A 14067-nucleotide genomic window follows, 5' to 3' on the forward strand; every position below is an offset into this window, starting at 1 on the left:
ACAAGTTGGTTTCTTCCTTCCTTCTTGTGCCCAGGATCCCTGCTGGGGGTGAGGAGGGGAGTATGGAGTTCTCCTGGATGCATATCTGCACAACCCCATCAATATGGCTCACATTCACCAAGATGATGATAGTGGTAGCTGCTGCTTTCAGGCTGAAAGGTCTGACTGAGGTGCTTGCTTCTGCCACAAAGTGATACACAGATCAGTAGCTCGGGATTGCCAGGCCACAGAGGATACATTGTCACTGCCAAAAAAAGCTGTGTTCTTAATTCAGGTTACCTCCCTTGCATTAGCTAACTTGGATTAAAACAGCAGTGAAGACATGGCATCTCATCTTTTAACTCGGGTTATCAGCTCAAGTTAAAGCCCATAGTGAGCCTGGCGTGGAATTTGACCTGCTAACTTGAGTTAAAAGCTGAGTTGCTTTGTCTTGACTGCTATTTTAACAGGAGTTAGTTAGCTTTAGTTAAGAATACACCATTCATTTGCAGTGTATTCACTGCATGCTCAACGTATTCCAGTCATTCCCTCACCCACACTAACCTCCTTTAATCACCGGCATGCCCCTAAACCAGGAGCTGCAAGGGAATTAGTACAGAGCCATGTGCACTGGGAAAATTCCTCCAGCTACTATTCTGCACCTCTTACAGCCTCTGAATGCTGCTGAATTGGCAGAAAGGGGCTGTAGCAGAGGCCAGATCTGGCTTTCTGTAGGGTTTCTTAAGCTGGTGCTTGAAAAATTTACCTCTCCCATATTAGCCTTAGGAATAAGCCTATTAGTTAGGGCAAAAAGTATCTGTACTACCACACCATACCAAAGCCACTCTCCCAGGTATTTAAAGGGATAAAGCAATTGTGTACTGCTTACAGTGCATTATATTTAACTGCAATGTTGTTAACCCTCTTTCCATGTAATATATTTTGAATATTATATAACCTATATCTCTTGTTTATTAGACTTTCTTTCCTCTCTGGCCTCACTTCATGGTTTCTTTTGTTTCATTTTTATAATAGAACATGATCTTGGCCTGTGTTGTTTTCAGTATGTTTTTTTTCTTTCTCCCTTCCACTTGTTCCCCCATTATATTTTCAAATTAGGTATGGCAGTTGGGCTTCCATCAACTTGCCAATGCAGGCCTTCGTGCTAAAACGGTTTGAGGTAGAGCTGGTCAGAAAATGGGGAAGAAGAGGGTGGGTGTTTCAATGAAAAATATTAGAGGAAACAGTTTTGTTTCATTTTTTGTCAATACTTTCCACAAATTTTTTTGACATTTTGTTGAAAATGGAAGACATTTTCAGTTGCTGAAAACCAAAAATGTATTTGGTTTGGGGGGTTTCAGTTTTCTGATGAAAAATGGAAAATATTCAAGGAAAACAGATGCTGTCTATGAAAATGTTTGTTTAGTGGAAACCCCAATTTTCCATTTGAGGAAAAAAGCTGATGAAAAATTTTGACCTGCCCCTGTTCTGTGTATTCTCTCTCCTGAATTGATTTCCCTCAGGGATTCATCTGATTTTTCATTAGGGGTAAGAATATCCCATTCTACTAGGCTGGGTAGGAGTCTGTAATCTATGAGAGGTTTCACAGCATCATTCTCTGGGAAGGCGAGAGGAGACAGATAGAATGAGTAGGATTTTTGGTGCCCCTACAAAAGAAACCAGTGGATCCCAGGGGATCTATAGAAGCTGGCTGCATGGAAGCCCTGTCTCTCTGCCTCCTGTCAGCTGATGATCCTAGAACTACCTCTTAAATCGGGGTACCACAGAATGGTTAATAGGTTAATGTGGCCTCCTATTGCATTAAATTAGGTAGAAATTTATCATGGGGTTGGTTGGGGGGCAATCGGGAGCAGGTATAGACAACCCTCATGGGGAGGTTTGGAAGGGTCATGAGGTGCTGGAGGAACATGCTGAAGAATTGCACAATCTGGGGTCTGCTATGTTTCAGTCCCCTTCTCCCACTGAGGTAATGGAGACCATCTGTTCCTACATTTGCTGGGCCCCAGCTCTTCTATATCTGGTTCAGTTCTCCCTGCATATGTGCAAATCAGTCACAAACCCCAGCTGCTCTCCTGTTCCAGACAAACCCTGTTAAGGGTGGTCTACACTAAAGAAGTTTGGCATTTACAGCGCCAGTTCAAGCACCAGGAACCGAGTCTGGTCAAAAGTTTCCCATCAAAATGTTTTTTTAGCCAGAAAACTGGATTTTGATATAAAGGAATTTTTGTTGCACAGTGCCTGCTTTCTGTGGGAAATTCTAACTTTTCATTGAAAAATCAAAAAATTTTCAGCCCCAAGCCCAAAAGCTTTGGGCCAAAATGCAAAAACTTTTATTTGGAAATGCCATTGTGATGCTTCATGGGAGTTGTTTAAATCCCTCATACCCCTGTTCTCCTCTATGGGCCTGGCACCCCAGCTTTGAACACTTGTAAAACACTTTGTGTCCCAACTCAAAAGTTCTTATAACATTTTACCGTCATTTAAAGTAATATCACAGTTGTCCTAGCTTGGCACAGAACTTACAGCTGCTCCAGCCCACATCAGTTCAGTCAGAATCATTTCAGTGCTAATATACACATGATCCTCAAAAGGGACAGCGGCTCTGGGTTTGTTAGTTTTCATTTAGAAGGCCCTTTTTGGCTTAGCCCTGCCCTTCTTAGCATAATTTCTTATATGCTATCAAGCAGTTGACCCTCACCTTTGCTCTGCCAGTGATGCCATTTTGGCCCTTAATCCATTTTCCCTCAAACACCTTTGAGCTTTGTCCTATGCCACCCCTTACATTTGGGAAGGGTTGCCACTAAAAATCTGCAAAGCCACTATATTATCCTCTTTGAAATTCACCTCTGCCATGATGCCATGATACCTAAGTAATGCATAGTCATGACTAGGCAGCTGCAAGTGCTGTTTAGTACACTAACCATAATTGTCTAATAACTCTTACTCTGTGCTCTATTCATCAGATTGTTGTATCTAACTGGTGTCTCTTGTGTTCCCCATTTTTTAAAGACAGTACACCACATTAAAAGATTAGAGAGTTTTATTTAGCTCTTTAACTCTTTTTACAGCCTAGCACATTTTTTAAAATGTATTCACAAACTTTTTAAAATATCAACTCATCTCCACCTAATGAAAAACAAAATACAGACGGAAGGGAGTTGTGCCTGGAATTGTGGGATAGATATCACACTCCACAGGCATAGCAACAGTTGGAGGAACTGACTTGTGTAGATACACTGCAGTGCAGGAGAGGATTTACCATGAAACAAACTGTGCAGTGGCACAGGGCCCCCAGTGACAGTCCCCCCCCCCCGAAATGCAGGACAAATATCTGCCAACCTGCCTCTGAGTCCCAGCCAGCAGCGCAGCAGGGCTCAGGCAGGCAGGTTGCCTGCATGCTGTGGCCAGTGGCCCCACACCACTTCCGGAAGTGGCTGGCTGCTGGCACATCTCTGTGCACCCCTGGCAGGCGGGGGAGGCGGCTCTGCACTGAGACCTGCTGCCCCCCTCCCCTCAAGGGGCACGCAGAGATGTGCCAGCAGCAGGGCTAAAGCAGCTCCCTGTTCACTCTGCCTCCCACCCTCTGTGCCACTTTGCTCCCAGAAGTAGCCTGCATGTTCCTGCAGCCCCTGGGGTGGGGGTGACCCCCTCCCTGAGCACTGACTCCCCAGCTCCCATTGGCCAGGAACTGCTGCCAATGGGAGCTGCAGGGGCAGTGCCTGCAGGCAGCAGCGCACGGAGACACCCTGCCCCCCCCCCCCCCCCCCCCAGGCCACCACTGCCAGGGGGGGGCGTCACTTTGAGAACCGCACCGCCAGAAGTAAGCGCTGCCCCCCTGGGCCCCTCCCACACCCCAACCCCCTGCCCCAGCCCAGAGCCTGCACCCCACACCCAAACTTCCTCCCAGAGCCCACACCCCGTACCCTCCCCTGCACCCCAATCCGCTGCCCCAGTCAAGGTACCTCATTTTATTTTCATTTACTTCCCATTACTTATAATATAGGAGGAGGATGAAGAAAAAAAGAATGAAAAAGCGTGGGAAGATAAGAGAGAATGTTCTTTTTTTTTGACTGGATCCTAAGGGGGGGCCTCCAAAATTGAAGCTGCGCACAGGGCCTCACTAACTCTAAATCCGCCAGTGCTGCAATGGATTACACTAACTACAATGGGTAGCATAGACGCACTGAACCATTTGAGGAACAAATGGCTCCATTACTTGCTTACCACTTAACTCTGAAATAAGTGCAGACTTCTAGTGTACCAGTTCCCAAAATTGGGGTCCACAGAAAACTGGCTCATTACATGGTGCTGACTCCTCTTTTTCCCCCACCAGCAGCATCTAAAGGTGTCCAGGATTTCTATTGCAAAGAAGAACCTGGAGGCTTTTATAAGCAGCCAGAAAGAAGGAGGTGTCAGCATAGCTTCCTTTATTAGAAGCTGCTACTACATAAGAAGTAGAGAGTAAAGAGGTAGGATAGTGAATGGGAAATTTGGTGATCTCTGAGGCAATCTCACAATTGTGATGTGGTCCATGCAATGGAGGAGTTCGCGAATCTCGTTCTAGTGCAGACCAACCCTTAAAATGTGCAGTAACCAGCACCTTGTCATCCACTTGCTGCTCAAAATATGGTATAGAATCTATACCAGGGGTCAACAACCTTTCAGAAGTGGTGTGCCAAGTCTTCATTTATTCACCCTGATTTAAAGTTTCGTGTGCAAGTAATACATTTTAACATTTTTAGAAGGTCTCTTTCTCTAAGTCTATAATATATAACTAAACTATTGTTGTATGTAAAGTAAATAAGGTTTTTAAAATGTTTAAGAAGCTTCATTTAAAATTAAATTAAAATTAGAGCCCCGCGGACCAGTGAGTGCCACTGAAAATCAGCTTGCGTGCTGCCTTTGGCACGCATGCCATAGGTTGCCTACCCCTGATCTATACCAGTGGTCTCCAAAGTGGGGGTGTGCAAGAGGATCCTTCGGGGTGCGCGGCAGGAGGAGTGCTGTCAGAGCAGCGCCGCTTTTTTTTTTCCCTTCGACAGTTCGGCCAGGAGTCCGAGCGGCTTTTTTTTTTTTTTTGCTTCGGCTGGGAGCAGGAGGTGTGTGCTCAAAAATTTTTTACTGATGGGGTGCGCAATCAAAAAAGTTTGGAGCAGGGCCGCCCAGAGGATTCAGGAGGCCTGGGGTAATTGCCGCCGAAGACCCAGCACTTCAGCGGCGGGTCCCAAGGCGGAAGGACCCCCCGCCGTGGGTCTTCAGTGGGTCTTCGGGGCATTTCGGCAGCTGGTCCCGGAGCGGAAGCCCCCCCCCGCCGCCGAATTGCCTCTGAAGACCCAGAGTGGAAGAAGCTCTGGGGGCCCGGGCCCCACAAGAGTTTTCCGGGGCTCCCGGAACGAGTGAAGGACCCCGCTCCAGGAGCCCCGAAAAACTCTCATGGGAGCCCCTGCGGGGCCCAGGGTCTGGGGCAAATTGCCCCACTTGCCCCCCCCCTCTGGGCGGCCCTGGTTTGGAGACCATACCATAGAATCCAGAACCTATCTGTTTGCTGTCTTCTGTTTATGGGTAGATAAGCTATATAGTTCATAGCACCCAAGACCTAATCTCCACTTAGATAAAACTCCCATTCATTTGGATTCACTCCCTTGCTGCCTCACTTCTTTAGATTCTCAGCAAGAGGCCATGTGGGGCTCCATCTTGCTTTCATTTTGTACATTTTCACTGGAACATCTAGAAATCACTTGGCTTCTTCCCTCACCTAGTTTTACTTATCACACTCATCACAATCCAAACACACAATCACCCAGTGTTTAATTTCTAATGACAGAGGTGCCGGGGCCAATGGTGGATTAGCCACTGTGCCGATGGAGTCCGTGCCCAGGGGCCCCAGCCAACTGGGGGGCACCTGAAGGGGCCCAGAAAAAATCCACTACCAGGCAGTGAAAGCCTGGAGCCCCGTCCGCCTGGCAGGCGGAGCAGAGGAAGTCCTCACACCCCGATCCCACTCTGCAGCAGCAACGCCAGGCAGGCGGGCAGGGCGAGGGAAGCCCCTCGCAGTGTCCCAGACCCCACTCACTGGCAGAAGCTGTGGGATGGGGGAAGCCCTTTCCCCAGTGGCCCCTACTCTGTTCCCATCCCTGCTGGAACGCACAGAATGATGAAGCCCCCCGAACCCATGTCACCCGACCCCAACCCCGGCAGAAGCCGCCAGGTGGGGGAAGCCCCAGCACCCCCCCAACCCTGTCCCCGGCAGAAGCTGTGGGGCAGCAGGGGAAGCCCCCAGTGACTGACCTCACTCTCTGGCAAAAGCACCGGGTGGGGCAGGAGAAGCCCCAGCGCCCCAACCCTGGTCCCCCGCAGAAGAGCAGGGGATTGCGGGGAAGCCCCAACACCTGGACCCCTGCTGTGGCCCTGGGACTGGAGGAGCTCTCACTCCCTGCTGCAGCCCAGGGCCAAGTCCGGAGTGTAGCCGCAGTGTGTGCTGGGCAGAAAGTAACAAATGGGTTGCAGAGCCACAGCGGGGGGCAGAATGTGGGGACCTTGGTAGAACTGGGGTGTCCCAGGGAAGGGGCAGAAAGGGGTGGAGCTGTGGACAGGGCCACAGGCAGAAGGGGTGGAATGGGGGAGGGACCACAGGTGGAAGGGATGAAGAGGGGCCCCCCACTTGCTCTGGCCCAGGGTCCCAGGAAACCTTAATCTGCCTCTGGCCCGGGCTCAAGCAATTTTTTAACTCTCATAACTGATGCAGCAAGCCCAGAGGCGCTGGGGTTATGAACTGCAAAGCCTAGAGGTGCCGGGGCTCAGCCCTGGCAAGCCCTGGCGCAAATTAAGCATTACAGTTACCTCAGTCCACACCTCTCTGTCACTCTAGACTAACAGAGCAGCTATGATTTTAGAATAAGATCACATAATTTCTATTTCCAATGTGCTATTCTTGACTATTTTTTACCCATTGCGCTCCAGTCAAATCAAGCACTCTTTTACTGGGACTCATTTTATTTCTTCCTCACTCCATTGCTGCCTTACTTCAGAGATCAAGATAGGGTAAGTGTCTACATTGTGGTCTTTGGTCTGTGATATAGGAATATTAGATGTAATATTTTCTAATTTTTTCACTGTTTCTCATTCCTTGGTGTCAGGGTGAGTATGACTAGCTCATACGTTAATATTGCCCGGTATCTACATCAGCTGCTTAAAAAGCATCTAACTCTGGGACAGGAGACAGAATGTTCCTCCCTCTTCATTAATGGCCTAATTTGTTAGATATTCTCTCTCTCTCTCTCTAAATGTAGATATTTACTAAGCACCAGTCACAGCTGTACTACTGCAAGTACTTGAAAGCAACTCCATTACCTGTTTCAGTTGCATTTATTTTTACCATTTCCTTTTTAACAGCCCCCCACCCCAACACACACAAAAAAACTGTGTTAAAAGAACATTATTAAGGATACAAAATCAACCATTCAAAAAATTAGGGAATGCCAGATTTAGAGCTGCCCAAGCAACCTTAATTCAGCCCCTTTGTGTGTTCATTATGATAGTCTTTAATTACTTGATCCCTTCCTGTTTTTTCCCACATAACCCCTGACTTTTTCACTCTACAGGATGGATTTACAAAGGGGCAGAATTAAGAACTCTTGACTATGAAACCTAAATAATCTTCTTTTAACATAGTTGTGTGCAATTATTTATTCTTTTAAGAAAAGTATTATTTTCATTGGGATGGTTTTGACTGGGCAGTTTTTTATATATTTGGGTTTTAATTTTTGTTTGAACATTTTAATTATTGTAAAGTGCCTTGTGTAAAAAGCATATTGTGGGCCCTGCTAGAGAGCCTGTGTGCTTCTGCAGCAGTGTATGGAGGCTGTAAAAGGCAAGAGAATTCCTCTGGGGAGGCACTGTGTACTGCTGCAAGATGCCCTGCAGTGTTCTCTGGCCAGCTATGAGCCCTGGCATAGGTGCAGGTGGTCCTTCCATTCTGTCATGCTTTATTAAATATTACAGAGATTAAAATCTCCATAAAACTATCCTGTGGATATTGCAATGTCCAAAGAAAGGAGAAATTATGTTCTGAGGAGATAAGCCTGATTGTAATCCCTGCCACCGCTGATGCAGATTGCAAAGGTGCGAGTGAATGTCATTTGTAGGTACCTGAAGAGTTCTTGCTGTTGGCAACAGAATGACTCCTCATGTTATTCCCTGGCCCTCCTGTGCTTGCCAATACAGAGATCCTTTCCTTAACCATCCTCTGCCCTCAGGATCCCTAGATGTTCTAGTACTTCCATGCTTTGAAATGTTCCTGGGTACACCCACTACATGAAGCAGAGTTTCCTTCTGCATCTCTGCTAACCCCACCCCCGTCCCCCCACTGCGCACTACATGGATGACAAAGTATTTTCTGACATGCACTGGAAAGTGGGGATAGCACATCTTTTTCCCACCACTCCTGAGACAGGGTCATGGGGGTGGAAGACCTTGCCTCTTCACCTGTTCCCCATTCTTGGGAGGCTGATGGGGAGGCAACCTTTTCACCTCTTGATCCAGGTCATACCCCTTGAATAGAGATGAGGAAAAAAATGCTTTAGAGCAAGGAGTAAGGAGGACCTAATCTTGCTCAGGGACAGCAACACATAAACAAGATGTGTGCATCGCCAATTCTTCCCCCCTTCCCACTGCCAAACCCTACTCCTACAAACCCCAGCTGCCCTCTGTCTGACAGACCCCTGAAACACACCATTGACAAGCCACTCAATCCTGGGAAGGCGTTTTACAATTGGTGGGATCATGGCTTGTCACTGAAGATAGTTCAGTTTTAAAAACAAACAAGAAACAGATAGTGGCCCAAATTCTGCACTTGTATGTGGAAGTTCAGTAGAATCTGCCTGTATATGTCCACTTATTCTAAACAAATTAATGTGTAAAAATTGCAGTACTTTGTTTAGTTACTGAGACTGCCTTACACATTGGCAGAATTGTATCCGTAGCACTACATGTGTTTAAGGGGAATGTAACTTACACATCACCTCTAAATTTGGCCCTGTGATTAATCTAAGTTGGCATAACATACACAGTGAGGGGACTGGACTCAGTCCAGACTTCTTGGGTTTGCTTAGACTTGCCTCTGAATTTGGTCCTCAAATCCCCCACCCTCCATTCACCTTCTTGATACAGGCCGTCTGGCCTTTCAATCTGGCAAGGCAGGGTGTGCAGAGGTTGTATTATCTTCTAATGATAACATATTAATTGTAATATCTTTGCAGAAGTGAGAAGAGTTATGTTTGTAGCAAAGGGGGTTGTGCATCTTTACAGCCCCTATATGCAGGGTATGTGTGTGTACTTGGGGTCTGTATCCCAAATAAGGAAAGCATTAAAGGGTAGGAAATCTTTAGTTTTTGTTAGGAAAATGAATGTGAGTGTATCAGGAAATGTCAAGAATGGTATCAGAATCTTAACTGAGAATTTAATTACTTTTTATGTGTGTAACTTTAGCGCCCTCATGGCCAAGATGGAGTCTGCTCTGCAGGCAGCTCTGGCCAAGAAAAGGCGCGCACAGGAATGCAGCAGGAAAAATCCCTTCCACCTCAGGGGCTCCTGTTCCAAACCCCCCCAGAGTGAACACACACTCCCACAGGAAAAGTACAATGAATATAACAAAGGGAGATATTTATTTACAGAAGGATGAGAGGAGAAATACAACAAGGGGAAATATAGGGGGAGCAGTAAAACAGGGCTGCATCCAAACCAAAACCCCACGGGCCCAGTGGTGGCACAGTCTGGAGGGGCAGACACTGAGCAATGTGTCTGCACACAGAGTTCAGGAGGCCTGAGCAAAGTTCCAGTCCAGTGGTGAGTCTTGGGTGCTCCTGGTCGTCTTTGGCGCCAGTGAACTTTCCCCAGCAAACCCCTCCGGTGCCCTCTTCTGCTGCTCTCTGCAAAGACACACAGAGCGACCACCTCCCCACGTAACTAGCTACAACCTCCCTCCTTGTTCCCAATGCAGAGTCACAAGCCCCAGTACTCACAGCCCCACGCAGCTCTGGGCAGCCGTGATACTGGGTCCAGCTCCGGCCTGTCCTTCTCGGGCGATTCCTCCCTGGCACAGGGCTCCTCCTGACTCCTGTCCTGGGGTGTCCCCGATCGGGCCTGTCCTCCTCAGGCCTCCGGCAGGTTCTCCCTGCTTCCTCCTCCCAAGGCCTGCAGACTGCCTCTCTCCCTCCCTGGAGCTCCAGCGCTGCCCCCTGGAGTTTCCCTCCTTTTTCTTACTCCCCCCCTCCCCCCCTGGGAAAAAGATTTAAAGGGGCCATGCTCTCTAAACCCCAAAGGGGTTATATGTGCTTTGTATTTGCAAATATAATTGATCAATTCTATGTTTTATGTTGTAGGAGTATATATTACAATCCCTTTGTCAGCTGAGATCATTAGAGAAGGAAGTCTTACGTTCTTCTCTGTTGCATCATTCCCCATTGATGACTGAATAATGTTATTTAACTAAAAACCTTTCTCCTCTATTACAGTAAACATGCTTTGTCTAATGAGGAAGGAAAATGAAGAATGGTTAAATTTTAAATAACTGTATGGATTCATTTACCTAAAGATAATCTACATGTTTCTATGATTAACTAATAGCAAATAGTGTATCAATTTCCCTGTATGCAGGTGTAATGAATGATTAACAATACTTTTTCCCACCACAGAAGGCCTGCCATTGGGAATGAAAAGTCTAATCCTTCTAAGAGACATAGGGACCGTCTGAATGCTGAATTAGATCATCTGGCCAGCCTCCTGCCTTTCCCACCTGATATAATATCTAAATTGGACAAACTTTCTGTCTTGCGCCTTAGTGTCAGCTATCTCCGAGTCAAAAGCTTCTTTCAGGGTAAGTCTCTTAAATATATCAAACACTTCAGTGAGATTAAAGGGATACTGTTAACTTAAACATATTTTTCCACTTGTTTGCTTTGTGCATAGGACACCACTTTTGAGTATAATCAGTTTCCTCTGTTACAGGTTTTTCAAACAATGATGGGATAAAAAATGTATTTTAGAAAATAGGAAAATGCAATTGTAAAACCACAAAAAATTGGCAGGGAGACTCAGGAGCACAAGCAATATCTGAAACTACTTTCACCTCATTTTTGAAATTGACTAGATTTCAAGGTGATAATATCCTTTTAAGTATGTTGTACAAGTTGAGCAACAGCTGTATGGTGACATTATCTGCATTTACTGTATGCCTAACAGGAAATAGACCTGGATGAGGGGCCAAAGGGATCACTTTCTTTCAGGAGAAGTGAAATCTGAAATCTCAAGTGTTGACTAAAACCATAATGGGCTGCACTTTGTTTTTGTAGTTGTCTGGCACACTCTATAATCAAAACCAAATTGGTACATGTGGATGTCCATAATAAGAATTCTTCCAAATTTGCAGACAGTTCTAGTTTCTTCTGTTAATGAAGTGTTTTGATATTTTACCATCAGAAAATATTACATACAGAAGTTGGACTATAACAATGTTGGCCTGCCAAGAAATGTTACTTTTAAAACCCAAGGAAATAAAGCATGTGGCTCTGTTGCCTGCTATTCATCAAAGTCTCTTCTACTGCTTATAGTAAGTCAATAATGCAGAAACTAAAAAATGAACATCAGTAAGTAGTGGAATAATCACTTTAACTGATTCTTTGAGTTCCCCACTACATGCCAATAGACAGTTGTTTCTCTTTCACCCTCATTTCTTTCTATTCCTAGCTGTTTTTAATTTTATATCCTAGCAGAGCTCTCTCTGGGAATCTAAGGTGCCTGAGAAATACCAAGTTAATACTTCTTCTATTGAAATCATGGCTGAGTGTGTCAAGCAGCTTATGGTCATGAAAGATATAATGGCCTAGATCATCACTCCTAGAGTTTGCACATGAATCCACCCACTCCAACCGTGACATGTGAAAGACAAATCTTTGGCATCTTCTCTTAGCAGAGTCTCCTCTGTGGGATCATGGGGACATGGTGGAGACTGAGTGGGCCAGGAAAAGGAGCAGGTGGACTAGGTGTAGGGATAAGTGGATGCACACCTTTTCCCCCTCCCTCCCTGCAGAGAAACCTCAGAAGATATTATGGCACCAGGCCATCTTACGTTTTCCATAGAGCCTCCTCCACAGGTGTTCCAGGACAGGAAGGTAGAGGTTCCAGAGCCAATCCAGCCTATGGGACCTCTGCCTGGCTTTTCCAGGTTTGAGGACAAGGCAAACCCCACACCTTCAGTGGTATGATGCGGAGAGATCTCCAGGAGAGAATCCCTGTGCAGATTTGCTCTCCCACAACCCCTTCTGGCAGGTTTTCAGCACAAGGAGATCATCTGGGCCATTATTTTGTCCCTGGTGGTTGGAAAACCAGGAGAGATCATTTAGATAAAAGCAGTTTTGGAAATCAAGAAGGGAAATAGCACTCCTTAACAGGGTTTTAATTGCTTTGTGTCTGCTTGTTGCCATATCTGCAAAGTCAGGATTTCCCAGACCTGGGAGTTAATATCAATAGCACCACTATTATTCACCAGAGATCTCCTTTGGGACTCTATATTAAACCTTAAGTATTCTATGCATAAGCAGATGTTGACAAAGCTCTTTTGGGAAGCTTTTGCTCATATAAAGGGAAATTTATTAAATTCAATAGAGAGACTATTTTTTAGGTCCTGTCTTCAACTGCAAATGCTTATTACCTAAGAAAACTTAGGCACATACCGAGTGAAGAGGAGAGAAGCAGTCTTTCAGGCAACCGGGTCCCTAACCAATTAGGACTTCATAGATTAGCACTAACACCTTGAATTCCATCTCCAAACATGTAGGAATCCAGTGCAGATCCCAAGGCTATGGTCTAATGTGTTCCGTTCATGAAACTCTGTTTAATAATTGGGCTGTAACATGCTACAAAACATCAGTTTCTGGGTGGTCTCAACTTGGTATCCCACGCAGAATACATTACAGCAGACTAGTCATGAGGTGACAAAGATTCAGATAACTGTGGTGAGGTCCACATTGGAGAGACAATCACACCCATCTCACGTTGCACAGTTGAAGGAAAGTGCCCTTGGCCATGGTGACAATCGGGTATCCGGGATCCAATAAAATTTGTAGGCTGTGCACATCTGTTATAAATGGTGGCTGAACTCCTTCCATGTGGGGCACTGATAAAATCTGTGCCAGTTCCACCAGATGCTTACCTCAACCCACCAATATTATCATGGTATTATCTAAATTAAGTTGCAGGTCCTCTTCTTTGCCCCAAGTTCAATATAGACACTATGCTATTTGTTCTTTTTTTTTCTAGTTGGATTAGACATGATAGATCTGAGTGTCACCTGCAAATTGCATACATGGCAGTCCATGGGGCAGAGGAAAAATTGCCCACAAATATTCTCTAGGTCCCTTCAGAAAGATCAGAATGGACCCATTCCAGCAGTTCCACTGACCCCTTTTAGGGATTGCAGGTGGATTGACAAAACCTCACGATTCAATGTACCAAAGGCTGGTGACAGATCTAAAAGAATCACGAATGTCACTTTATCTTTGCCCACTGCTAGAACAGCTAATCCTAACGGAGCAGGGACTGCTTTTTATTACATATTTGTACTGCACCTGGCACAATAGGCTATAATCCTGATGAGGGCCTCAAGGCAAAATCACAATACAAACAACAATAATAATAATAATTTTCTATTCCATACCTTAGCATATAACCTGATTGGCTGGGGTCAAGGAAATTTGAGGACTAAAACTTTCCCCAAAAATGAGACTATACTTAGCCGGACTGGCAGTGTGAAGAGCTGTTTGGTTTTTCTGCTCAGTGGACTCAATAGCTGAGAACTACTAACACCCTGTCCTCCTTCCCCCATGTGGAAAATACTGACTGTCTTCACTAACACTGGATCCAGTACGTCTCTTGGTGACCTTCAGCAGCCAGGAAGGACAAGGATCCGTCTCACAAGTTGGAGCTTGAAGCTGCTACAGCATCTGCATAATCTCAATGGACAACACTGATGGAAAATCGAGCAGAACAGTCTCATTGATTGTCCCATTGAGA

General features: G+C 45.8%; 1 protein-coding gene across 1 annotated transcript in view; it reads left to right on the forward strand.

Annotated features, from left to right (window-relative positions):
- AHRR (aryl-hydrocarbon receptor repressor) overlaps window positions 1-14067 on the forward strand; it is a 138441-nt gene that overhangs the window by 21503 nt on the left and 102871 nt on the right. The window contains exon 3 of the mRNA XM_039525484.1: window positions 10692-10873. Within this exon, the coding sequence (XP_039381418.1) occupies window positions 10692-10873 (182 nt within the window). The remainder of the gene's footprint in view (window positions 1-10691; window positions 10874-14067) is intronic.

Source organism: Mauremys reevesii, linkage group 2 (genome assembly GCF_016161935.1).
Source record: "Mauremys reevesii isolate NIE-2019 linkage group 2, ASM1616193v1, whole genome shotgun sequence".
Taxonomy (NCBI): Eukaryota; Metazoa; Chordata; order Testudines; family Geoemydidae; genus Mauremys; species Mauremys reevesii.